At 40.2% G+C, this 27,856-nt stretch overlaps 2 protein-coding genes across 3 annotated transcripts; both read left to right on the top strand.

The window, feature by feature from the left end:
• Positions 1-32: 32 nt before the first annotated feature.
• Positions 33-4,761, top strand: LOC140362852 (calcium-independent phospholipase A2-gamma-like). Its single transcript, XM_072449105.1, has 8 exons — positions 33-1,241; positions 1,902-2,051; positions 2,127-2,284; positions 2,372-2,466; positions 2,545-2,716; positions 2,876-2,933; positions 3,004-3,198; positions 4,163-4,761. The coding sequence occupies exons 1-8, from the start codon at positions 36-38 to the stop codon at positions 4,619-4,621; spliced, it is 2,493 nt and encodes an 830-aa protein (XP_072305206.1). The 5' UTR covers positions 33-35; the 3' UTR covers positions 4,622-4,761.
• Positions 4,762-6,495: 1,734 nt separating this feature from the next.
• nfascb (neurofascin homolog (chicken) b) lies at positions 6,496-27,670 on the top strand. 2 transcript variants are annotated; one of them, XM_072449104.1, is made up of 28 exons: positions 6,496-6,755; positions 8,468-8,603; positions 8,727-8,843; positions 8,945-9,050; positions 9,479-9,669; positions 10,154-10,276; positions 10,928-11,146; positions 12,011-12,122; positions 12,827-13,014; positions 13,087-13,218; positions 13,319-13,462; positions 14,253-14,364; positions 14,445-14,608; positions 14,683-14,830; positions 15,728-15,852; positions 15,925-16,026; positions 16,889-17,086; positions 17,547-17,617; positions 17,688-17,910; positions 18,549-18,664; positions 19,070-19,280; positions 19,386-19,508; positions 22,014-22,187; positions 23,613-23,744; positions 24,284-24,353; positions 24,745-24,756; positions 24,849-24,887; positions 25,484-27,670. In XM_072449104.1, the coding sequence occupies exons 3-28, from the start codon at positions 8,768-8,770 to the stop codon at positions 25,695-25,697; spliced, it is 3,525 nt and encodes a 1,174-aa protein (XP_072305205.1). In that variant the 5' UTR covers positions 6,496-6,755; positions 8,468-8,603; positions 8,727-8,767; the 3' UTR covers positions 25,698-27,670. The 2 variants fall into 2 exon arrangements, with proteins under 2 accessions (XP_072305205.1, XP_072305202.1); XM_072449101.1 differs by having other exon boundaries at positions 8,724-8,843.
• The last annotated feature ends 186 nt before the right edge of the window (positions 27,671-27,856 follow it).

The following is a 27,856-nucleotide window of genomic DNA, read 5'->3' as shown; positions in this document are numbered from 1 at the left end:
TTGGCATTGTATTTTTACTTTTTACACAGGCAAAAATGGGCCGATACCTCAACTTCTGTTCAAGCTCTGTGAACTCCACCCTGAGATCCTACTGCAAAATCAAGTTCTTCATGAGCATTCTGAAGAAAATCCACAGCCGTGAACGATTCAAAAGCTCTTTTCGTCTTAAAAGCTTTTCAAGTAACAGCACCAGGCAAAGTGGACACACATACTTCAGTAATAATTTCTCAAAGCTTCACCATCCAGCCAACAAAGTCAAACCTCACACACAACTTTACTCTACCTCTTCTAGCGGGGATGAATTCAAGGCTGAAGCTCCAGTAGGAATATTGGCGGAGACTGGAGAAAACAGTCAACTGAGAAGACTTGGTGGTCGCCTCGGTCAATCATTTAATCAGTTGTCAACACATATTAACATGTATTTCAAAAGAACCAAACCTATACCGCCAGTTAACAATGCTAAACCTGTGCAACAAAGTAACACGAGATCAGCTACTCAGGATTTACCTCAAAACACAGCCACATTACAGTCCCGTGGCAATAAAACAGATGAACATGTAAGTGCACAACTGTTTCATCCCAGCTCTTTAGCAACAAGATTTGGAGAAAGTTACTACTACGTTGCAAAACACATCAATGCAGTTTTCCCAAGAGTGGATGACAAAGTTAAAGTAGAGGATCATTTGTGTTCAAGAAGTGAGCAGATAAACATAAAAGAGATTAAAAATGTCACATCAGATGAACCTGAAGCCAATCAACAGGCTACAAATATACAAGTATCTACCTCCAGTAGCTGGGAAGAAGGTTATGCAATGTTTGCTGCACATATTAATACATACTTTGGAGCTGGGGTTGCAGACAAGGAGGAATCGCAAAATCATAATAATGTACCCCAATCCTCCAAACAAATACCAATCAAACTGAATCACAGAGTGTTTGAATCAAAAGATGAGCTGGATGGTCTTTTCCACAGCAGCCACAATTCAACACATTTTGGCGAGAACTATTTCCAAATGGCAAATCACGTTAATCAATATTTCAAAGGAGAAACATCAGAAGAAAATGATCTGGATGTGAATCTGACAGAGGCGGACGCTGCTTTTGTAAAACAACTGAGAGCGGTTTCTCTTATGGACTGCCTTCTTCATCCGTCCAGTGCCATCCCAGATTTTCTCAATACGTATCTGGGACCAAACCAAATCAACAATGTGACCTCACCTAAGTCGACCTGGAACAGAAAGGTCAGTCGATTCTTAAAACTTATAAATCTACTTTTTTAAACCTTTGATTATTATATGTCAACATTTGGTTAGTACTTTTACCAAACGTTTATAATGTCATTTCCTGGTTTGACATGGCCAGCAAATATGACATAGATAGAGGTAATTCCACAACTGTTACCTAGCAACCAGAATGTAAACAAGGGCCAAAGTCCATTCAAATCCTACAATAGCTATGATTTGACAAATAATTGCGTTTTTTTAATAATTGATAGTTTGAAATGTCATAAAAAGGTGCAAGTTGCACATTTTCTCTGCATTGTTGATGGTATGGCACCTTTTGATGACATCAGCACTACTCCCTGTAATTTTCAACTTTTATTTGTCACATTTTCTTCACAAACTCCAAGTTGACTGATGAAAAACTATGATAATTATTTACCACAGGGATATCTCACAAAAACGTCATAATTAGAAAAACATGAGAAATATGAGTACATATTATGTTAATGAAAGAACTTTGAGTGCCTAGGCGTAGAATAACACTTTATAATAAACAATTTGATTCCAAACAGTAATAGTAGGTCTGGGGGTTAATAACGCTATTGCATTATTATTGTACCAGAATAACTGAAAGTATCCTGCACATAATAATGTATCTAATGTACTTATTTTCAACAGTACTTAAGTAAACGACAAGCGGAGGAAGCTACTTATAGTTTAATAACCACATTAGAACAGACCTCCTCCTCAGAAGCCTTAGTAACCTCCATTGAAGCTCTCAATCAACACCTCATTCGGTATCCATTATGCAGAATGGTCTTGTGGCAGGTAAATAAATATGGTTTTCTGCACACGTCATGTTTTCCTGGCTGTATCAAGTCTCAGTTGTGCTTGTGTTTGCAGGAGCAGACTGCTGTGTTACTACTGAGAAAACGCCGCTCCTTTAAACATCACGAGCGTCTCCAAAATGCCATCAGAGAAATCCTCGCCCTTGTGGGATATGTAGATCCCGTCAAAGGGAGAGGCATCAGGGTTCTGTCTATTGACGGCGGTGGCACAAGGTAGAATTTAAAATATCTATTATAGAGTTGACACAAATGCCGTTTAATTTGAGTGTAAATAAATGCTTGAATTATTTTCTGTTTTAGAGGTGTGGTTCCGCTGCAAGTGTTGAAGGTTTTAGAAGCTCAAACAGGCAGGAAGATACATCAATTATTCGATTACATTTGTGGAGTTAGCACAGGTAAGCAGCGGAAGTAAAAGGAGCTGGGTATTTGAGTTATTATTGTGTATTATATTGTGTGTTCTATGTTGTTGTCAGGGGCAGTTCTTGCTTTCATGCTGGGTCTGGCCCGTTTTTCCCTCGCAGAGTGTGAGGACATGTACCAGCGCTTTGGTTCTGAGGTGTTTAGCCAGAACCCATTTGTAGGAACAATGAAGATGGGCTGGAATCACTCGTACTACAACACGGAGACCTGGGAGAACATACTCAAGTAATCAGCGTTTTCAGATTTCACTAGAGAATAATGAAGATAGAGAGATCTCACAGATTTTACATTCCTTTTAAATGTCATATCATCTGAAGGACTCTTTTTAAACTAATTGTCGTCATCTTTGGTCTATTTGTGTAACATTTTTGGAGTATTTTACAGAGAGGAGCTTAGTGAGCGACTGCTTATTCAAACAGCAAGGGATGAGTTAAGCCCAAAGGTAAGATAAGCTTAAGATATACAGGGTTTGAGTAGTAAATGATGACTAATAATTGCTCATGTGAATGTAGGTTTCAGCAGTCAGTGCAGTTGTGAACTGGGGAACAAGTCCAAAAGCCTTTGTTTTCCGTAACTACAACCACACTCCGGGATCACTCAGTCGATACGCGGGAGGCAGTGGTTACAAGATGTGGCAGGCGGTCAGAGCATCATCAGCCGCTCCGGGATACTTCCAGGAATTCACTTTACAGGGAGACATTCATCAGGTACAAAGGTGTCACACTCAGACCCAGTGTTTCTGTTCAAATTGTTTGGTTTGTGGATGATTTATTACAATAAAGTAGTAACAAACATTCTCAACTGCTCTGTACTGTTAGATTCATGTGACATCGCAGCCTTTAATAGTTCTCAAAGTGGAGCCTGGCTCAACTTCTTCAGGTGGCTGCGTTATTGACGTGCAGGAGGATAACTTAACATATATGTAGACTCATGGAAATTGAACTGTGTCAAATCGGAACTAAATCTGGACCAGACCAGAACTAAACCAGGTCCAAACCAAGTCTACAAACCAAGTCTAACATCTAACACCTAACACCTAACTCCTAACACCTAACACCTAACACCTAACTCCTAACACCTAACTCCTAACACCTAACTCCTAACTCCTAACTCCTAACTCGACACCGTACACCTAACACTGCTAAAACTCTGCTCAAACCAGGACCCAACAAGGACAAGTGTGATGCACCCTCAATTCGAAGTCACCCTCGGAGTTATACTGACATAATCACAAATGCTATTCATGAATTAAATAAATAATTGATAAAGTGATAAAAAAAAATGTGACCGTTGAAAGGTCAAAAGTACTCAAAATGGCGTTTATAACAAGAAAGTGAAAGATTGATGCTCGATAGTACACTCCTGCTCTGATTGGTCATCTGAAGTGATGAGGTTTACTATATAACTAAATATAATACATTTAAATTGTTTTTCTTTAAAGCATGCCTTATTTGAATTGAATTGTGTTCACTGACAATGGCAATAAACCTTTTCTGATTCTGATAACTACTGGTATACAGGTGAGATCTGTGAAGAGGTGACTGTGCTCACAACAGGAATGCATATTTATCAAGTTTTTGTGTTTTTTTGTGTACTTTTTACACTAAAGCACGTTCAATAAATCAATGCAAGATAATTGAGTTTAATACTTTTTCGGTTTGACTCTTGTAGGATGGGGGGATCATTCTGAACAACCCCTGTGCTTTGGCGGTGCACGAGAGCCGCCTGCTGTGGCCCCGCCAGCCGTTCCAGTGTGTCCTGTCGCTGGGCACGGGCCGCTACGACAGTGTGAAGAGAAACCCTGCCACCTCCACCAGTCTGAGGGCCAAAATCAGCAACTTAATCTGCAGCGCCACCGACACCGAAGGAGTCCACACCCTTCTGGACGACCTGCTCGCCCCCAACGTGTATTTCCGGTTCAACCCCACGATGAGTGCTGTCGTTTCCCTCGACGAAAGCCGGCCCGGAGCCTTGCAGGTGCTCAGGCAGGACACGCAAGAGTACCTGGAAAGGAATCAGCCGAAATTGGCCAGACTGTGCTTGGTTCTTGGGGCAGAGCGTTCGGCCATGAGCAAAACAAGGGACTGGGTGAGTGAGAGGGCCTGGGGGATGAAGCAGCGCTGGGCGTGAGCAGATGTACGTCCACTGAAACCACTGCAGCTGTGTCTACACTGGAAGACACTCCAACAGAGCCACATAATAAACTGTGAAATCAAAGCCTCTGTGTATGAGAACTGAACGCTTCTCAAAGTAAAGATGTCCTAAAAATAGTATTGTATTAAACATATTTTATATTTATTCCAGTGAAAGGTGCACTATGTAACTTTTCTGGTGGAGGTTACGCCACACAGATGTTGGAGGTGGGGGACAGAAGGGTCCCGGCTAAATTCACATCTATGCTGGACCATGAGTGTCGCCTCCTGCAGGACACTCTATCCACTATGGAGAGCAGCTTCAGTGACAGACTGATCCACCCTCGCTGTGGGAGGGAGAGGCTTCACAGGTCTTTCCTTCTGCTGCTGTCAGACTTTATAACAAACACTGTTAGTCCTGAACACTCGCAATACTGACTTAACCATGTGCAATACCGTCATATTCATGTGCAATTACTGTCGTACTCACATGCAATAATGTCACATTCATGTGCATATAACTGATGAAAATAGAGTGTTTGTTTTACCATTATTATTAGTATTATTTTGTCTTACGCTAGCTGTTTTTATTTTATTTTATTATTTTATTTTATCTTTATTTTCCCCCTCCATTCCTTATTAGGAAATGAGAGGTTTTGTCTATAGGAGTTTTTGTTTATAAGAGTTCTTCTATTAAGAGTGTTTTTTAAACTTCCTATAAGTTATCTGTCCTTTTCCTCTGTATCTACCTGCGTTGCAACAATGAAATTTCCCCATGTGTGGACATTAAAGGATTATCTTATCTTATCTTATGTTACTGCTTTTCTTGTTGTTCCGTTGGATACGTATGTTCCACATTATAGCATTAAACATCATTATCAATCGCAGGTGTTTTTGTTGCAAAAAATCTGCCATGTACCAACTTGTCTCCATGGAAATAAATACATTTAATGCCATACTGAGGAACATCCCATGCAAATCAACAATAGCATCACCATGGAGACAAGCAGGAAGCAGATCCTCCACCAAAAAGGTTACATAGCACGTCTTTAAGTAAGTGTATCATATTTAGTCATTAGAACAATGTGACGCGTACTCTTTAATGTTTTATTACTACTTAATATTGTTAGAAGTAATTTCAAAGGTAGCAGAATCTACTTATTTCATTGTTAATAATGTATATTTTGATGAATGATTTACAGGCAGTGTTGAGAAGAATACTTGAATACTGAACACCTGTATTAAAATGTAACATTCAGTTATATGGTCAAATAGCACTGTTTTATGAATACTTGGAATACTTTTACATTGAATTGCCTCATATTATAGTGTAGTAAATGGGACATTAGATCAAAACATTTTCCTGTTTGTTATTTATCATTCATTTGAGAAGGTAAAATGGAACATACTTACATCACAACAGCGGCGTTGTCTTATTTATCTCAGAAACGCATTGCAGTGCAAGGCCTAAATTGTACACATTTTATTCCTTTGTTACAGGAAAGTACTCTGCATTCTGAAAACAGCCAATTAAAAGAGCAACTGTATAGGAGTGGTCAAAATTTGTATTCTAAAGAGGTATTTTTGTTCATTTCCAACACTGGGTTTGGGTTTATCAATGAAATCATGTCCACTTTGTTAGGGTTCAATTCTTTCTGGTAACGTTTGTGGGTCCGTGTCCTTTTAATTCACAATAGCTTGGACTTGACAGAGGTCCTTTGTCTCTGTGCTTGTGCCAGCCAGCGCAAAGATACAATGTCAGTATCCTACCATGCATTTAATTAAACACTGAAAACACACCAGCATAGTTTTTGCTTCCTTTTTTTTGTATCATATTATAAGAAAAATACAAAAAGAGAAACTGTGTCCAATTTTTCTTCTTCAACACAATGAGTTTTTTGTTCTCTATGGATTTCACAATGGATTTTATTATGATAGGGACGTGTGACCAAAGCGTGGGACACAGTGTCTGACGTGTTGCTCGAGATTTGTTACAGAAGACGTGAGTGACAGATCAGGTCAAGACAACGCACAGCAGCACTAATTATGTTTGTATTGGACGTGCCAGTGTGATGAAAGAGGAGGATCTACACGCAGCCAAGCAGAAAAGGAGCAAAGTGCACCACAAAGAGGTGAGACATACTCTGTTCATGTTGGAGTACAATGATTAAATGCAGCTTAATTGATGTGTAACATGTAAAAAATGATTGGAGCTTTAGTTGTAACTGTGCTGTTTATTACACTTGTTGAATGAGATCAGGATGTTATGCATATTTACTTCTTTTAATATGTTGACCTGTATGATAATTTGTATTGTATTGTATTTTATGTCCCATGAGGCTATTTTTCCTATTTTCAAAGGTTAACTAGTAATAAAACAATGGCTAATAATGAAATAATGGCTGTACTCTGCGGTCTTTGAATTAAAGATGCTCTACGTTTTTGGGAGAAGGTTCTTGCTTTGCCTGGAATGTCCAATAATATGTTATAATATAGCTTCAACTTATTCAATAGTAAGGGTTTTTATTGCCAAAAATACATGGTGGAGTCACCTGCTTGTTTTATGTTTTATGCCACTGTGTGAACACTCCAGGCCAAACAACGACATCATGGAGATAATAAGGTTTTGCACCGTCCATCTGAAAACGTACCTAGTGCCTCTTTAATTATAGCAGTGAGTGCATTTTGCTTCTTCTCCTTGAGTTTTATTTCTGTAAAAAAGTGCCAGTTAATGCCCCGCTCACTCCTTGAGCTGCTGGTATTCACTGCTTTGCTCATGTTGAACAAGCTTTTGATTGGTCACAGTGGAGTAACTGTAGTACATTGTGTGCTTCATCAGCCATGACAGTGTGATGTCATAGTGCACAGCTTGTGTGTGCTATACGCTGCCTCCTACAGCCCATCTGTTTCTGATGCAGGTCGCTCACACGTGCCAGAGGAGCCCTGGAGCAGACAGAGCTTCTTGTGGTCAGCCAGCCAGCTCTGTCTGCCTCTTGACTGTGCAATCTGGTGCATGGCACTGATCACTGCTGACAGACAAGCCCCCCGATCTCGAGTGTAAATGGAGAGAAAAGCCCATTCTCAAAGCCAGGCTCACACGCCCCTCTGCTGACGTGAGTGTCAAGCTGGGATGTGTTCACTTGTCAACACAGACGCGGCCCAGGATGTCTTAATCCAGTTTATTCATGACATTAAGTTTGTAGAAAGATCAAATGTTTGTGAGAAGGTCCGACACGGGAAGCAGATTATCTATTATATCTATTTGCAAATAATTTAGGCAAATACACTTGACAAAGCTCTCTTTTATTTCGTAGCTTCTGCACTGAAGGCAAACGCTTCCAACAGTGCCATGACCCGCCTTGGGAACAACATACATACAGTATATACACAATATACACGCACAAGGAAATTAATCAAAGCATTCCATCAAAGTTATTTCCCACCATTTCTCAGCAACAGAAGCGTGTGACGATGTTATATTCATATGAGCAGGACAAAAGCTGCTTTGACTCCAGACTCAACAACAGGCCCACAATTTGATGTCATCAAAACCAACAAATGCTTTTCAACTTGCTGCATCTCACCAGGGCAAGTCAAGTTGTAAGACCAAAAACATCATTCCTTAACTAAATAAAATAACCTATGATTTATGATAATTTCTCATTCTTGTATAGACGATGCAATATTATAGAGAAAGTTAGTGTTTTATTAATGTGAGTCAATGCCAGTGGTCAGTAGTAGGTGGTGTATGGCGCTCATTCATTATTCATGGGGAAGGGTGGGCAGCGTGTAAGTGGCAGGGACAGACAGAAACAGCATTAATGAAATGTTTTGATTCTCCAAGGTCTCCTGACCTGGCGTTCGGAGGACTGCTATTCATTTTATTCTTCACCCAGGGGAATAATTCTGTGGGAAATGATCCTGAAATGTCCACATGAGGTAATGAGAGGAGCGAGTCCTGAGATGACTTCATATAGAAGGTAGGTGTTTGAAATGTCTCTCAGAAAGTAAATTGCAGAGGCCTTTACTTATATATTCTGTGTCTTTTGGTTGTACAATTTTGTAACCGTCCCCTTCTTCCTTCTTCTGTTTCTTGGCAGTAGGAGTGAGCATCAATAATAATGGCTTGATACTCTCTTTAAGAATGGACAGACTTGTTATACTTGTGTTTTCTCTGCTGTTATGGCCACCTGCTCAGACATTTGAGGTCCCTTTAGAAGGTAATGCCTAATGACTTGGAAAAGAAAATTGTATTTATTTATTCATTCAGTGATTTATTGTTTCTCCCATTCATTCGATCCATTTTCTTTACACTTTGTAGTCAAACAGCCTCCAACCATTATCAAGCAGTCTTTGAAAGAACACATTGTTGACCCAAAGGAAACTATGATCATAGAATGTGAGGCTAAAGGAAACCCCTATCCCATGTAAGAGCATATCATTTGCATTGGAGCTGGGCAATCGGAAAATTAATTATATTGTGAATGTTTCTTTGAGGATATGCAAAAGATTTATCGCAAAAAATGCCACAACATTTGAAAAATCTAATCAAATCTTTCGTAATCTTTCAAACAAGAGTATACAAAGTGATATTTCTGTAATTTTATGGACCTTTGACTGTCTATTTGCATTTATCTGATACGTAAACCTCAACTATTGCATTTAAGCACTTTTCTGATGAATTGACATAATATCCTCTGAACATTGTTAACGGAATACTCCAAGAAAGTATCCAGATATTCATTTTTGTTCATATTGCCCACTGCTAATTTGCATTGAAATACTTGTCTTAACGGAATATTGAAATAATAATAATCATCATCGTCATCATAATCATAATCATACTTTTTTCCAGTTTCTCTTGGAGGCGCAATGGGAAGTTTTTCAACGTGGCCCGTGATTCCCAGGCGTCGATGCGCAGACGCTCAGGGACGCTGGACATTTACGCCAAGTACAATCCTGAACAGTACGAAGCAGAGTACCAGTGCATTGCCTCCAATCAGTATGGGTCTGCGTACTCCAACATCATTAGGCTTATGCTTTACAGTAAGTGACATTGTGCACTGCTATGGCCTTTTGCAACCAGCAGGTGTCAGTCTAACTCACCTTATCAAGTCAAATCAGGAGAGTTCAAAGTCCTTGTACTTCAGAGTTCAATTCTAACTTAAATACATAGTTATAATACAAAACACTGCTATTGTTTAATTTAACTTTATTAGGCTAAGACATTAAAAAACAGTAATATTAAATGTAACGTGTACTGTAAAAATAGTAAACTTATTGATGGGTTTCAGAACATTTCTTTCTTTTTGTAGACGACTTTTGATTTGAACATATGTTAATTGCCCTCTTTTCACTTGAAACCCAGATGCACATTCACTTTATTATATCTATATTGTATTGGAAACTGAAACTGAAATCCATATTACATGCTGTGTACTATCGACATGCAATTAGCCTTCTTTTTTTGCATTTATGTAGGACTAGTGTGATGGCCAGGATCAGTTTTTCACCTCTGTTTGCTCTTCAGGAGCTCCAGTCTGGCCGAGGGAGATCCAGGAGCCTGTGGTGGTCAGTGCAGGTTTACCTCTGGTCCTTCCATGCGACCCCCCGCCCGGACCCCCTAAACCTGAAACCTACTGGATGAAAAGCTGTAAGCCACTTAAACATTAAATTTCTTATCATATTCATATTTGTCTTTCATCTGTACTGAACTGTCATAGCTGCCATAAACCCTGATCTCAAGTGGAGTATTGTTCAAATGATATGACTCATTTAGTCACAGTAACGTCATATCATAATTAATCTTGTACTGATGTCATGGAAACTTACTACATCAATCATCATCAGTGTATCTCAACACAAAACATTGTGTACAGGGGGAAAACAATAACCCTCGCCACTTGTTTGTAACTGCCTTAGACCAAAAATAAATTGATTACATCTGACTAAAATCACACATTTAAGGGTTCACTATACTACTGGTTGTTTCCATGGAGATGTTATTGCTTTGCCTGAATGTCCCATTCTATGGCTTTAAAAATATCTAGAAAAGCATTTTTACTGTGAGCCTATTCACCTCCCCACAGATATGAGCTGTAACTTGGCGTATTGGTGCCATGGAGATAGACATGTTTAGTGACATAAGCAGGTGGCAGAAAGTTATATAGCGAGTAATCAGTCCATATAAAAGTTTTGAGGAATAAAGACATTGCACGTTTTATTACACTTTGATGTGATTAAACTTAGTAGGAATATAACATTTTCAGCATGTTCTCTTGTAAATGTTTACCTCTGACTGCAGGCTCCTATGCCAGACCCTTTAACTGGCCTGTTCAGACGGCGTTCCCCACCATGAAGGCTGTGCCGCAGGACAGCAGAGTTTCAATGGGCCTCAGTGGAGATCTGTACTTCTCAAACGTCCTGTTCAATGACTCTGTGGCTGATTTCTGCTGCAACACGCGCTTCCCGTACAAGAACATCATCCAGCAGAAGATGCCTGTGGTCGTGAAGGTGCTCATCGGTGAGTGTCAAGTTTGACCATTTTGCTTTGGCTGTAACCCCATAAATCACCAAGCATTTGTGTGATAAGTGAAATCATGATTTTTTACAATAACTTGTGTGATTTCAAACCTTAAGATGTAGAGTAGAGGTAGGGGAGAATATGGAATATCAATATTGTCCTCTTCTGTAGAGGTAAAATAGGTCTTATAATGTATTAGTAATGTGTGTGATTATTCAAGTTTTCAAAGTCTGTGTAAATTTGCTCCTGGTTTTGCAGGACTAGACTATCGATCATATAAAAACATTTGTTTATTTTATCATCATGATTCCAATTTGACTGATTGCTCAGATCTAACCCATTAATTATAGAAACCTTAGTAATCTTAGTTTGAATCCCTGAAATCCTTTAGCAAACTGTTTATAACAGGAGTGTCTAAACTTTTCTCACGGGGGTCGCATCAGCATTCTGAGGGCCACAGACTAGGGGTCAACACAGTGAACTATTCTACTATAGGGTGCATATAACAGCTAACGTGTTTCCGCACCTGTGTCTCTTCCATCCAAAAGTCATTTTCAATCTAAGGAGCTTGTGCTGATGACTAACTTTGAAACTGCTCGTGGTAGTTTGGGCAAATTAGAAACCTGGAGGTCAACAAAAATCTGTCCGAGGGCCACAATTCCCCCCCTGGGCCATAAGATGGACATCCCTGTTTTTTATAACTCACTTATAACTGAAGAACTCTGTATTATTTATTTCCGACTGGTTACTTTACTTCCTCTTTGTTGCTTTACTAATTGTGGTGAGTGTGCACTAACTTGAACACAACAAGCTAAAAGTAATAGAAATAGTGGAATCATGTGAGAAGCAGTGACTTGTTTGTAGCCCGCTCAGTGGTGGAGGCTGCCCCCTCCTGGCTGTCTCCCGCTGGTTCATCCAGCTCTGTGCTGGTGCTGCAGGGAGAGGAGCTGCTGCTGGAGTGCATCGCTGCAGGCATGTAAGTGCAACAGACCCAGCAATACTCCACTGTTTAGAATATTAGTATTTTCTACATTATACGTGGACCTTATCACACTTACACTATTGTTTTTATATCTGTTATTATAGTGCACATTTTGTTACTATTAGGGGTGCAAGATATATCACAGTCGAATCAGAAGTGTTGTATGTTGCATCCCATCGTCAAAACAATTTGTTTTGTTTTGTGAGTTTGTGAATTTCCTGACAATGGGAATAAACTTTTTTGATTTTGATTTGAATGGCCATAATTAGCTAATCACAAAAACTGCACTTATAATAACTACTAAAATATAAGCATATTTTAATCTCCAAACAACAAAAAATTGTCTTGTAATGTATAAAACCCTGTTCTTTAGACCTGTACAAACCTGAAATGGGATTCTTGTATTAGTTTATTTAGTTAATATTTCAGTCTTCTCTCAAATAGTGTTGCTCCTGGAATGAATAAAATGAAGACTTTGACCTATTAAAACATAAATCTGTGTTTATTTAAAAAAAAAAAAAGCTTTTCAGTAAGTAATTTCCTTCATGGATTAATAAAGTTTGTCATGGTTGCGTCCACACTTGATTTTGTCTCATTTAATCCGTGGTTTGAGTCCTGATGTAGAAATGTCCAAGTTTCCCGGTTACAATTTTCATCCCAGAAGTGTGAACGCTGCCAAAATCTTATGTCTTTTTTAGGCCAACTCCTCATATCACATGGACCAAAGATGGCTGGAATCTAGATGTCACTTCACGAATGAAAGTCAAGAATTTCAACAAGTTAATTCAAATCCCAAAGGCTGCTTTTGAAGATGCTGGCGAATACATTTGCAGAGCCACTAATAGACTGGGCTATATCGAGCACACCATGACAGTTAAGGTCAAAGGTAAATGAATACTATAGTCTTTAGCACTCGTTAGCACATACAGGGATAGAACTCATCTGTGTTGTATTTTAGCGGCTCCTTTCTGGTTGGAGAAACCCACTAACTTGATCTTGGCCCCTGAGGAAAATGGACGTCTAGTTTGCCAAGCAGACGGCGTCCCTCGTCCCACTATCGAATGGTTTATAAATGGAGAACCCATTGAATGTATGTATGATATGTATAATTGTCTGAAATCATCATCAACGTTATATATTTTTGTCTTTTTTTGCATGAATTCTGAAACGATCCAATGTATTTCGTGCAGTTGCCACCCACCAGTCCAACAGAGAGGTCTCAGGGGACACTCTCTCCTTTCGCAGTGCAACCGTGGAAAACACTGCTGTCTATCAATGTAATGCATCGAATCAGTTTGGGTATTTACTGGCCAACGTCTTTGTCAACGTCCTGCGTGAGTAACTGATCATACTGAACGGTGTCGTGTGTAACCTCCTCTCGTTGGTTCCATGGAGATGTTAAACCTGCTGACCCTGAGTTGCCTGGAACGCTCCACAGAATTGCATTACATACCTTATATTCCAATACATTTTATTTGTTAGCTGCCTTTCTTGACACTCTAGGTCGTCTTACAACAATGTATAAAAAGACATTTGCATACTGTAGGCTTGTCTGAACAGATGAGTTTGGAAGTAAGTAGTAAGAAGTACATTAAGTATTTAGAATGGCCTGAATTGTATCTATCTTGCATTTAATTAAATCTTTTAATCAGTTATGGGCTCTTCCAGAGATTTTGTTTTGATCCGATACCAAGTAATACTATGGCAAGTAGTATCGATCCAATACTGACACCACAGATTTGTCCTCTACTAGAAATAATAGTATCCAGCCTGGCATGAACTGCTCTAGAGAATTCAATATATGAACCTAAACAATGTCAATAATAGATTTAAATTTGAAATAGTATTGATCTTCAGTATTATTCAACACCTCAATTAAGAACGATATACTGTATCAATATTTTTGGTCAATATTTTGGTTTTGACCCTCCCTTAGCATTTATTGAAAAACTGAAATAAAATGCCTGCTTGTCTCTGGAGTTAATAATGATATACTGTGGAGATGTCCAAGCAACGCAGTCACATCTTCATCAACCCGACAAGTTACACGGTGCACCTTAAGATTAGTAAAAGACAGTAAACAAAATAAATACTTCATTGCATTATTGACCTGCTCATATCCAGATGCCACGCCTCGTATTCTCAGTCCCAGGAGTGAGGACGTCAAAGTGATCGAGGGAACCCGCACCTTTTTAGACTGTCTCTACTTTGGATCTCCACTGCCTGAGTTACGATGGTAAGACGCATTTACGATAAAGGACCACACTTCTATTGCATTTATCTTGTGTGTGTGTGTGTGTGTGTGTGTGTGTGAAGGTCAAAATATGGTCAGGGGAATCTTGAAGGCAATCGTTTCAAGATCCACCGGAATGGCACTCTGCAGATCAACCGCATTCGTGTGGAGGACCAGGGGAGCTACCTCTGCGTGGTCAGCAACATCGCCGGAAGGGACGAGAGTCAAGTTCAGGTCGAGGTTAAAGGTAAACGATATCCTATTTTCTTAGAGACGATGAAAGCGTTTTTTAATGATGATTTTTATATCGTCTTTTTCTAGAACCCACAGTAATTGTCACAAAGCCGCAGAACATGAAGGTCATTCGCGGGACGGATGTGCGTCTGGAGTGTGTGGTTAAATATGACGCCACTGCAGCCGTCACCACCACCTGGATGAAAGAGAAGAGATACGTCACTCTCGGCTGGAGGTGCGTCACTCTCATGTCATTTTAATAGACGTGCCAAATCAACGCCGAGCTTGTAGTTATGGCCAAATGTAGTGCAAAATGTCGTCCGCCGCCAAACAAACACAGTACTTCGTTTAAAGCAAGTGCTCCCACATGTGTTGTATGAAATTTCAAGAAAGAGGCAGATTAAATTTATTTCTTCTCTCTGCTCCTTTTCCATTGTGATGGTAATTTATATTAACGTAAATGACACACAATTGAAATAAAGAATAATAATACCACATTTTCCGTACGTATGCTAACGCTAACACCTTCAGCTACACGAGGCACAGACAACAAACTGTCGTAAGTGTCTGGCATGTTAATGTAACATATTAACAGTTATTCAGATAACTATAGCATAAAGAACATTCTAACATGTTTATAAAAGCATCAGTATTACCCCAAATCACTAAAATCCACTGAATTCTTCTTCCTCTGTGTCACTTCTAAACAGCAGACAATAGGCACCGCACAGCAAAAGCACATGCATCAATACCGAGTTCAGTTTAGTCGTGCGCTGAAGAGGAAGCTGCGATCATACCTCATACATCGTCTTTGTTCAAGACTTTGGTTTGGTCCTGTTCTAGTCCTGGTTTAGTTCTGCTCCAGTCTAGGGTTTTCAGTCTAGTCGATGCACCTTTGCAGCGCTCATTCTGACCATTCTTATGTTAAAATTTGAACACAAAGCCTTGTCTTTGTCTGAGTCTTGTTGACAATAGCCACACTGCTAATCTCTCATTTAAACTATACTAAACATACATCCTTGTGAGAAAGGACGAGGGAAAGACGCATTCTGCACAATAATTCATTTTCTATAAAGCACACGTCCAAAAGCAACAAATGCCTCAATGTTGTCATGTTTTTTTATATGTCTAGGTTTAACATGGAGGAAACTAATCTGCTCATCAGTAATGTAAACAGGGGCGATGAGGGCAACTACACGTGCTTTTCCAAAGGGGAACTGGATCAAAAGTCGGCCTCAGCACTGCTACTGGTCATGGGTAACATAAGACTCTTATTACGGTTATTGTGTTTTAAGGATTGTGGTTCACAGAGGGTTTTTCACCCCTTAGATCGTCCTGACCCTCCCACTGACCTGCAGCTGTCAGATCCATATGAACGCACTGTGAGACTGACGTGGATTCCTGGAGACCAGAACCACAGTCCAATCACAGGTTAGAACCAGATGAGGGCCTTTCACATGGCTTTGAATAATATTGCATTTTTCTGGTGCGGTTGGACACAGTTCTGTGGCTTAATGGACTTTCACTAACAGACATTATTACTTACTTATAATTCTCCATCGTTCATGTCTCATTTAGTCCAAAGTCTGCTGAATAAGTCCATTTTCAAATTGAGTCCGAAGGTCTTTTTGTTCCATTTTATGAATGTCAGTTATGATTTGGGTCAAGTCCTTGATCGTTGGTTCAGTTTGTCCGTCATGGCCTTTTCCCCTGCTGCCAGGAGTACGCTCCAAAGGTATCCATTTATTGAGTCCATGGCAGGAGTTTTGAGGCCCAAATATTTAGTTCTGATGCCAATGCCAAAAAAATATGTTAATCTCAGTCCTATTTCTGAACAGTCCTAACACACACATAATAATGATGAGTCCCTTGGCAACCAGAGTGTCTCCATCAACCAGTATTTACCTGTGAATAGTGGAAACTTTGACATGGACATTATCAACACTTTTAGAATTTCCTTAGGCTATTTCTTATGAAAATATTAATAAACAAGAATGAGATGTTTTGACACACATATTTATTTCAGTTTGCCCTTTACGTTAAATGCAGGACTTTTTGCAGTTTACATTTTTAATCACTATGGCAAGCCCTAAACAATGAAACAGATCATTTACATTAGTGATTAGTGATTCCATTATGTCACTTTACACACAAACACACAAAACCAGCTTATTAAGAATAGGACTTTTGTCAATTGAATGATGTGATGTCACCTCAAAACCCAACAATACTGCTCAACATGTTCTTTTAATTCCAAATACATTCACTCTGTCTGTTCTCTTCACCTCTGCAGAGTATTTGGTGCAGTTCGACGACGACGACTGGTTACCCTGGAAGTGGAAAAACCTGTCGTCTTACCCTGGCAACCTCAACTCTGTTATTCTGCACCTCATTCCCTTCACGTACTACGAGTTCCGGGTCGTAGCCATCAACGAGATCGGGCCCAGTCGTCCCAGCCGCGCCTCCTCTCGTTTCCAGAGCAGTGGTGCACGTAAGCGGACGGACGTTTGAATGAATATGAGTCAGTCTTACCCAGTATAACCTTTCAACTTTTGTTATCAGTGTCCTCCTTCTATATTCTTATCTTGATTTTGATTGCATGCGCGCTTTGATCTCATCTCCTTGTGGATTAAGAGCAGCATTCATAAGTGAATTACTCCAGTGTAAGCTTAATAAAGCTAAATAAAGTTCTTTGTCTTTATCTAGCACAAGTGTTGTCGCCATGCTGAAACTAAATATCTATACACAGGAAAAGGTTTGATCCACAATGGTGAAGAAAACACAAAATTAAATTAGTTTGTATGTTATGTTGCCTGTTACTAGTTTTGGTATAGATAAAGACCAATTTTATTAGTTACTGGTATTTGTTTTCTGCATCAATGAGTATCTGGGATTTGCTACTGAACAACTTCCACCTTAACTTCTTTGCTTTTCTATACTTTATTTTATAGCCCCAGATGTTATTCCAAAAAATCTGAAAGGTGTGGGGACATGGAGGAATAACATGGAAATCAGCTGGGAGGTACTGTGTGAAATATTGTTTTAATAGTTTGTCTGAAACATAAAGAAATGTATTATTATTTTCTCTTCAGCCTCTGTCCTATCGAGAGTGGAACGGTCCTCACCTCAAATATTTGGTTTGGTGGAGAAGGAGAGATTCCAGAGAAGAGTGGAAAAACGCCACTACTAAATGGCTCAGATACTACATTTACGATGCAGATACTTTTACGCCGTATCAACTCAAGATCCAAGCTGTCAATGAATTTGGGCTGGGGCCAGAATCACCTGTGATCACTGGCTACTCCGGGGAAGACCGTGAGTGAAACCAAACTATGAATCTTGCAGTGGTTTTTGACCGGTTTAACGTTTTTCAAGATAGGAAACGATGAATAAAAAACTACAAAACAGGACATCAGAAAGGCAGACATTGAAAGCAGGTCTAATTTTAGTTAAATTAGATTTCCTAAAGGTGGATTAAGCTCCGGTGACACGGTCTGCTCTTTGATTGGTCATTTGAAGTGACAAAATGTAGGAACAAGGTTATCATTTTGGTAGGGAAACTGGCTATGGTCAAGGAAAATAGTTTGGGTCTGTTAACGTTAAAGCAGAACCTTCACCGACTAAGCTTAACTAGTTTTACACCATAACATAACACGGGAAACAGTCTCGTATGTTTCACAGTCTGGCATTAAATGTATCTATTTCTAGCAGGAGACGGACCGTCCACTAGAAAATGTCTGTAGTGCACCTTTGAAATAAATCATAAAATCTTGCCCCACAGGTAAATAAGCCTGATTGTGATATCTGCACCTGATAAATCGACATGCATTCAGCTTAAGATTCAACATTTTAGCTCATTACTGTGTATTTTGGTAGTATTACAGCTCTCTCTCTCTTTAACTGTACATTTAGCTGATAATAATATACTTTTGAAACACTGCTCTTCGCCTCAGGTCCAGTTGCGTCCCCCTTGAACCTGAGGGTGTCGGACATCGAAAGCACTCAAGTCACTCTGCACTGGGACACAATTGACAAAAGCTTAATCATGGGCGAACTGAAAGAATACAAGGTGTGTGGTCTGAAATACAAATAACATCATCCGATTCTTCAGCATGAACCTAACATTCTGACGTGACGGGGGAAGCGACATGAATATTGTAATAAAGGACCAGACAAAACTGAAGGTTCAACATTTGAGTAACGCTTTAAAATAAGGTTTTAATAAGCACTAGTATTTGTTTATGCACTTACAACATCTACTAGCATTTGTAGAGGACTTATTATTACCTTAATACACGTGAAAAACAACAAAATAACAAAAAACAAGTGTTAGAAATGTAATAAATGTGTGTAAATGCCTTATAAAACGTTTACTAACCTTATTTTAAAGCGCCTTATTTTAAAACATTTGTGGATTTTACCTGTGGACATTTCCGTTATCATATTCTACAACCTGACATTACATTTGCACCAGGTTTATTACTATAGGGACAGCAGCCAGTTGAGGTGGCACAGAGTGAACAGAGGCATGAAGTCCACATCCTTTCCAGATGACAGTCCTGAACCGACCGGAGTCCTCACTGACCTCGTCCCCTACAGCAACTACAAGATGTACATCGTGGTGGCCAACAGTCGCTATGAAGGGCCGCCGAGTAATTACATCCACTTTTCTACACCTGAAGGAGGTAAGTGCCCAAATGTGAGTGGGAGCTTTACCCAGTCCCCATCACAGACGACCCAAATTCACTTTCCTGCGCCTGTGCCCGCCGCGGCCTGCTGTTTGCCGCCAGTGCCATCTGTTCCCAAGTCTTTCCGGATCCAACAGCGACATCTGGACAGTATTTATGTTGACTGGGAGCTGCCAGCGGAGCCCAACGGAGTCATCACCGGGTACTCCCTCAAGTTCCAGACAGGTACTCAAACCACTTAACTCAATTTACTCTTGTCTTACACTTTTGACTCATATTTGTGTTGCGGCATTTCCCAGACATTAGCAAAGTTATCAGTCATTATCTTTGTAACGGAGTAGGGCTGTAGTCGACTAAAGACATAGCTGACTCCCAAGACCACAACCGCACAGTAGTTCATGCCCAAAAAAACTATGTATACAGGAAAGTAATAGGAAACAGTACATTTTTGTGTAAAAGGGTTGGTTTAATGTATGATTCACTCCCAAATCTTCCTCTAGCTCTCTCCAGACCTCACTCTTTCTGCTGTTTCCCCATAGAAATACTTAAAATCAAAATAACACAGTCGACTAATGAAAGCTTTGGTCTGAAACACCATCAACCGATTAATCGACTAAAGGCCGAGAGCCATAAAACAGAGCTTGCACACATGTTCATATTATTATGTAATTTTATGTCCAAAAGATTAATTATTATTTCACACATGGTGGCGAAATTTAATTTAATACGTTTCATTAAAATAAATAAATACATCTTGGCAGCAGAGTGGCGTAGTGGTCAGATCTCATGTTTCACAGCAAGAAAGTCACGGTTTGGATTCTCAGACATGGCCTTTCTGTGGCGTTTGCATGTTCTCCTCGTGTCTGTGTGAGTTTCCTCTGGAGGCTGTTTTCCCTTCCACTAAAAACATGTACAATTACACCTGTCACAATAATATTGGAACAACTTCATGACGCAATACCTTTAAAGCAGTATAATATCAGTAAACCCTTTTCTAAAACTGAACTGAACTGCAACACATGAATAGCAGAATTAAATATTTGAGTATTTGTTTAGTATCTATAATTAGTGAAAGACTTTACTTATGCGACACTCTAGCTCAAGGAGGAAACTGCGGTAATGAATGACAACGAGCCTGAAATGTAGCTTTTGGTGTTTATCTTTGTCATTAAATTGTGTAAATAACAATACATCTTAAAAACTAATCAGATTAAACATTAGCGACCCTCACCCGGTCCAAGTGTGCTTTTTAAGGGTTTAGATCACGTGGATTGTGCCCTAAATCTGGACATTTGATTCATATGGTGGCTGGATCGATGCTCGCTTGGGGCGTCGGGTGTAGACAAAGGATTCACGCTGACAAAGCTCTGCAACTTTTCAAGTTAGTTTATTACAGAGAAGGCAGTGTCAAATACAGGACAGCAGAAAACAGCGCCCGGGTCCGCTGATGATCAGGAAGACGAACCCCGTCTCTGGGCGTACCTCGCCTTATATACTGAAACCGCACAAAGACCGATAAATAATATCTGACAGGTATGAGCCCATCCATGTACCAACGGTTTAGCCAATAAGAGATCAGATGTAAAGAATATCCATATTTGGGTAGGATGAGGACCGAAAAGCCCTCCTCTGTAAAACTGGAGAACTTACAGAAATGAGATCATAAGAAAACACAGATGTACACGAGGCATCTCAAGGCCTCGCAGCCAATGGAGACATCTCCCATTCGGTAGTTAATCAGATGTGGGCCCCTTACATTCCGTGGAATAGACATTTTGGTAGAAACACACATATTCCTAAAAGCCAGCCTCAGAATGAGGCCTAACCTTGCATGGACCTGGTTTTAATACACTTCATTCACTTTCCACCTGCTAATATCATCTAAAAGTGTCTCTGATGCTTGTGAGAAATACACTGTACACATAACGTTTACTGATATTGACAAGTAATTATGTGATCTTGACAAAATACTGAAAACACGTGACTAATGTGAAGCTGTTTTACATGACTTTAACTTCAGATTGTGGTTTTATTTGACGGTCAATTACGTGAAAGGTGTTTTCTTCAAACTACTTTCTCTCACTCGCTTCATAGATTCATAGATAATAGAATCGCCAATAGACAACTTTAACAACAAATTTAAACTGTTATGAGATTGTTAAATCGTTCCCCAAAGCAAAACCCAAATCCCAACAGAAATACATTTGTAGCTTAATTAATGTGAAGCATGACCGTTTAGTTACAGAAATCTACCGCTCCTGTCAATCTAAATCTTTGCAAATACAGTAAATGCTCTGGTTTCCTTCTGCCCATTTGTAATCCCAGTGCGCACAAATAACCCACAATCGCTTAAACTCTGATAATGTGTGTTTACTGCAGCCAAACCCCATTAGTTCCGATGCTATTTGCCTGCCACTGTGGTGTTTAGTGGTGCACACTGGGAGAGCGTGACGACATGTGCATGAGCTCCATCGTGTGTTACTGTGAAGCACACTTCAGTGAGATATTGCTGTGTATCCTTGCACACATAATAGTCCACTCCAGCAAGACGTAACAGCTGTAATACTGAACATGCCGGATCTCCACTGGAAAAGCAGAGTATCACAAGAGGGTAATAAACACTTGAGAAGGCAATCAGCGGGAGGTAGAGCTCTTAAAACGGTGCTTTGGTGCACTCCAGGCCTCTGAAAGTGGCCCCTCTGCTCAGTGAGGTGTGCCTTCTCTTCGCAGTGAACGCCACCAGAGGAGAGGAGCTGCGGGTCGAGGAGTTCCCCCCAAATGTCACGAGCTTCTCCATCCGCCGCTTCGACCGCTACACGCGATACCGGTTCTCCATCGCGGCGCACACCCAGATCGGGCTCGGGGAGTGGTACACGGAGGAGTCGCCGCACTACACCACGGAAAGTAATGAGCAAACCACACCTCTGTCTGTCTGTCTGTCTGTCTGTCTGTGGAATGCCTTCGTGTGTTCTGTTGTGTGTTCTGTTGTGCGTTCTGTTGTGTGTTCTGCCGTGCGTTCGGTTGTGTGTTCTGTTGTGCGTTCTGTTGTGTGTTCTGTTGTGCGTTCTGTTGTGTGTTCTGCTGTGCGTTCGGTTGTGTGTTCTGTTGTGCGTTCTGTTGTGTGTTCTGTTGTGTGTTCTGTTGTGTGTTCTGCTGTGCGTTCTGTTGTGCGTTCTGTTGTGCGTTCTGTTGTGCGTTCTGTTGTGCGTTCTGTTGTGCGTTCTGTTGTGCGTTCTGCTGTGTGTTCTGTTGTGTGTTCTGCTGTGTGTTCTGCTGTGTGTTCTGTTGTGCGTTCTGTTGTGCGTTCTGCTGTGTGTTCTGTTGTGTGTTCTGCTGTGCGTTCTGCTGTGCGTTCTGCTGTGCGTTCTGTTATGCGTTCTGTTGTGCGTTCTGTTGTGTGTTCTGCTGTGTGTTCTGCTGTGTGTTCTGTTGTGTGTTCTGCTGTGTGTTCTGTTGTGTGTTCTGTTGTGCGTTCTGTTGTGCGTTCTGCTGTGCGTTCTGTTGTGCGTTCTGCTGCGTGTTCTGCTGTGTGTTCTGTTGTGTGTTCTGCTGTGTGTTCTGTTGTGTGTTCTGTTGTGCGTTCTGTTGTGCGTTCTGCTGTGCGTTCTGTTGTGCGTTCTGCTGCGTGTTCTGCTGTGTGTTCTGCTGTGTGTTCTGCTGTGTGTTCTCTTGTGTGTTCTGCTGTGTGTTCTGCTGTGTGTTCTGTAATGTGTTCTGTTGTGTGTTCTGCTGTGTGTTCTGTTGTGTGTTCTGCTGTGTGTTCTGTTGTGTGTTCTGTTGTGTGTTCTGCTGTGTGTTCTGCTGTGTGTTCTGCTGTGTGTTCTGTTGTGTGTTCTGCTGTGTGTTCTGTTGTGTGTTCTGCTGTGTGTTCTGTTGTGTGTTCTGCTGTGTGTTCTGTTGTGTGTTCTGTTGTGTGTTCTGCAGTGTGTTCTGCTGTGTGTTCTGCTGTGTGACTCTAGAAAAGGCAAAGAACGTGTTGATTGCAACAAATGCGATCGATCTATGATTAAATAGTTGACAATTGGGTTTTAGGCACTGCAAAAAGGATTTGTAGTTTTGACTTGAAGACATCTTAACATGGACTTAAGAATGTGCTTGATCCCTCAGTGGAAAGTTTTGGAATTAGTGCCAAAATGAGAGAAAGAGAGAAGAGAAACCTGTAATATTTGTGGGTTCTGTCAACTGTGAATGTTCCCATCTAAAAATGTATATCAAACATCAATCCCAAGTCAAATGGGCATTGTACTAGTACTGTCTTTTTTATGGTTTAGCCTTAACAAATCCACAGCAGATGTTAAAGGAGGCCCCTGACTTAATGTGTGTTTTCAGTTTACGCTCAGGACCAGGTGGACATCACGACGCAGGGCTGGTTCATCGGCATCATGTGTGCTGTGGCGCTGCTCGTGCTCATTCTACTGATCGTGTGCTTCATCAAGAAGAGCCGAGGAGGAAAATACCCAGGTACACCTTCTCCAAAGACTGTAATGGAGCTGCATTAGATGAGAAATAATAACGTTTTTGCAGTGCGTTTACATTAAGGCTTTGGCAGCAGTTGAAGAAGTATTCCATTTTGTTTCTTAGGGAAAAGTAGGAGGAATCTACCAGTACCAGTCAAAAATGTAGTGTGTAGTGTGCACGTGTTCAAGCGTTAAATGTTGTGATATTGATAAAGAATGACATAATGCAAATCATATATATTTCTTTGTAACCCTTTAAATCATGCAAACATACTTTCTACTCTTTATTCCAGTTCAAAATTGTAGAAAGATCAGGTACCTGCTCTCAAATGTAGTGACGCAAAAGTCAAAAGTATCCACTGATATGTACTCAAGTAAAGTACAGATCCCTAGAAAATAGTACAGTACAGTTACATTTGTACTTGGTTACTTTCCACCTCTGGGCTTTGGCTGTATACATTGCGCTGCCCAAGACCAGTATTTGTCATTTATGTAGCTAACTTCTATAAGAAATGTTGTTGAGACGAAGCCTGTTTGTTTCAGTACGAGAAAAGAAAGACATTTCTCTGGAGCCAGTGGACGACAAAGAGCCAGAAGGATCATTTGATTATAGGTAAGCAGTTAATAAAACATTATAGTTTCAAATGATGTGTGTTGATTGTAACAATCATGTAAAAATGAAAAGTTAAATCTAACTCAGTGATTTATGTAACATGTATTCATGAGTTTCAGTCGGACTACTTCTTGTTTTGAAGGGCTTTTTGATCACTTTTTGCCAATTCAAAAGTGATAATATTTTGATCTGAATTGTTAATTGCATGCAATGGGAGCAGTTTCAATTTTACATCCCACTGAACCCCATGTATTCAGCCGGTTTGATTTGTACCAATGCATTGCTTTTGTCTTTGTTAAGACGATCAATCATATCTGTCCATCTGTTTTTCTGACATTTACCTGCCCCGTTTAACCTTACACCTTGTTCTTTTTCTATCATACTATTCAAGGTCCCTTGAAAGGTATGAACACTTAATATGAATATGATAATCTTTATTCTTTGTTGACTTTGTTCTATTGGTATTTAAAATGTTTAAAATCTATTTTGTTTCAGGATAACACGTGTTCCAACTTTGCCTTATCATCCTCGACGGTAAGAGTCCATTAGTTTCACTACTAAATAAAAACAGATTCAATCTAGCTGTCCACAATTGAGCTACAAATGCATTACTATGTTTTCTACTGTTGAGAAAAGTAACTGCCTTAACATGCTGTTTTGAATGCATACTTTTGTGGCAATTTGTTTTTTAAATATTTGTTTCATACTATGGGCGTGGGCAATATGTCAGAATGTTGATACATTTGTGAATGATTTTTGGAAGATATGCACGATTTGAATATCAAGTACCGGTATATTGTTTATAGCACAAAAAATGCTACACAAAGAGCTCATTTATTTTTAATGAGCTCTTTGAACTTTAGAAAGTTTTGTTGTAAAGTTTCAGGGTAATAGGTGACATTTCTGCACTTTGGTGATTCATTTCATTCATGTCACATTTTGTCTGATAATTAAACTTACATTTAAAGACCTGCTGGAACATGTTCCTGCTGGATTGACCTAATATTGTATTACTCCCAGTATCTCCCAGCCCTTTTTCATACCTCAGAACACAGATGTTTATGAATATACACCTACAAATCATACATAAACTGCCTTGAACCAACTCTAATGTTTGATATTGTCTTTAGAGAGGAAGAGCGAGGGATTCAGAGAGGGCAGCCACCTTTGGAGTCCATGATGAAGCGTTCGTACAGTGATGACAGTTTGGTGGGTTACGGTGAAGGAGGAGAAACCCCCTTCAACGAGGACGGCTCTTTCATCGGCCAATACACCGGGACCAGGAGGGACGTGCGAGACATGGACTTTGGTGGAGGCCTCAACAGCATCTACTCCCTGGCATAAAAACTCAAGACAGATGTGGGAGAATATCGTTTATCGGATTTTGAACAATTGAAGGAAGTAAAGGATATTTTGTTTTTTTAACACAAACAAAATGAGCTTTATGGCTTTATTGGTTTACATTTTTGAAACCAACAAAAAGCTACAAACTTGAATTGAAGAGCTTTTGAACATTGGAATAAGTGACTTTTCTGCACATTTGTTGTAACTTTATTGTGATGATTCTGAGCAACACATGGACTTATACTACTAAGTCACCAGCCAAGCACACTCCTGCAATTTAGGATTTTTTTTAAAGTAAAGTTTATTGTAAATTATAATGTAAGCTTGAAAGGCAGATTCTGAGAATTGTTTGGAGCCAGCAATTGAACGAACAACGCCAACACAGTCTTGCATGGGTGCTGCATCTTTGAATAACCCTAATGTATTGTGGAACATAGGAGTGGGCAATATGGCAAAAAATGTACCGGTATATCACAATTTACCTGGAGCCAGATCATGATTTCGATTTTAACACGATTCATGTACACTCAGTATTTTAGTATTAGTTACGTGCACTGTGATTCCAAACACAGCTGATTATGAAGCCAAAGTCACAGCCTCCTCGAGGACACTCTCTTTGAAAAGAGACCCTATAAGAAGAACTGACTTAATAGTTTTGTATGATGTGGTGTCCCTGTTCATCTGCATCCTGACCTCTGATGCAGTGGCACCAGTGAGGAGGAGACAGCAGGAAGACACCACCTTAAAAGGAAAGGGCCGAGCTGACACCTGAACACATCTGCAAACTATTAGACATCCATCTGAACACCACAAACTTTCAATCCCGAGGACACTTCTACAGACAGATTCACGGCTGTGCCATGGGCTCTCCCGTCACTCCCATTGTGGACAAACTTGTACATGGAAAGGTTTGAGATGAGGGCACTGACCTCCTTTTCGAGCACTCTCAAAGCAGAAGCTCCAGATAGTATATAGGAAACCAACACACACGGATCTGTACCTGCTCTTTGACTCGAACCAGCACAAGCTGGGGGAATCAGGACATTACAACACAGAGCCCAAAAAGTGCCCACCAGCCCAGAGGGCAAGAGGAAGGAAGAAAACCCTGTCCAAAATGCTCTCTCAGCCTGTGGTTACCCCGCTTGGTCTCTCAACAAAACATTCCTGTTCCAACATTCAGGATTACAGAGCGCCCTGCATCTTAATCTAAAAGCTACAAACCACTAAGCGGGAGAAGAGATGGTTTGAAAGAGGAGTTAAGGATTGAGAGAATCTGGTAATCATCAGTGACAAGGGAGCTGCAGTCAGCCGACAGTAGTCATGCCTGGTCCATTACAGGGCTGATAGGAGAACAAAGATTAGTTTCAGGGGAACTAGATTAACAAGAAAAGATATTATCAGGTAACTCCTCCCAGAGGACAGGGTTTACACAGCTCATAGTAGCATAAAGTCTCAGTTCTCACACCAGGTCTGCAGATTGAGAATGACCTTTGGATAAAAGTCAAAATGCCTAGATTAAAAAAAAAAAAACAGTGTCAGAAAACTCCACATGAATCCTTTTCTACAATGGAACCCTCCTGGATGAATGAGGGACTTTTTTACTTTTAAGAAGTAAATAAAGTCACCTGCTTCACACTTGACTGTGTTTGGTTAAATCCACCTGTCACTCACAGCTGCACTAAATACAGAATGTGAGTCTTTACAGGGATTTGATCACCATTCGATTGTTGTCACCATATCACCCATCCTTAGTGTAGTAGTGTAACACAGTATCGTGGCCACAGAAGACCTCACTCGTGTTGACCCTTTCCTTCTTTGACAAACTGAAAAGCACTAGAAGACACCTAAAGATGCAACATGTAACTTTTGTGCTGAGGAGTCTGCCACCTACTTGTCTCATGGAGATGTTATTACTTTGTTTGTATTGTGCTTTTAATGTGTCTTTTCTTGTTCTGTTAAGCACTTTAAATGACTTTGTGCTTCATTGTGCTTGATAAATAAGCTTGCCTTGCCTTTCCCTTAATGTTCCACAGTATGGCATTAAACCTATCTCAGATCTGACTTGGCTGAATTGACTTGAAACGTGGCTTTTCTGCATGGAGATAATACTTTTAATGCCAGACTGTGACACATTCCAGGCAAAGCAATTACATATTCAA

The sequence above is a fragment of the Eucyclogobius newberryi genome, unplaced genomic scaffold, assembly GCF_026437365.1.
Source record: "Eucyclogobius newberryi isolate DKJ021-1_F unplaced genomic scaffold, fEucNew1.0.hap1 SCAF_17, whole genome shotgun sequence".
NCBI lineage: Eukaryota > Metazoa > Chordata > Actinopteri > Gobiiformes > Gobiidae > Eucyclogobius > Eucyclogobius newberryi.
This window is presented reverse-complemented; position numbering and strand designations above follow the sequence as displayed.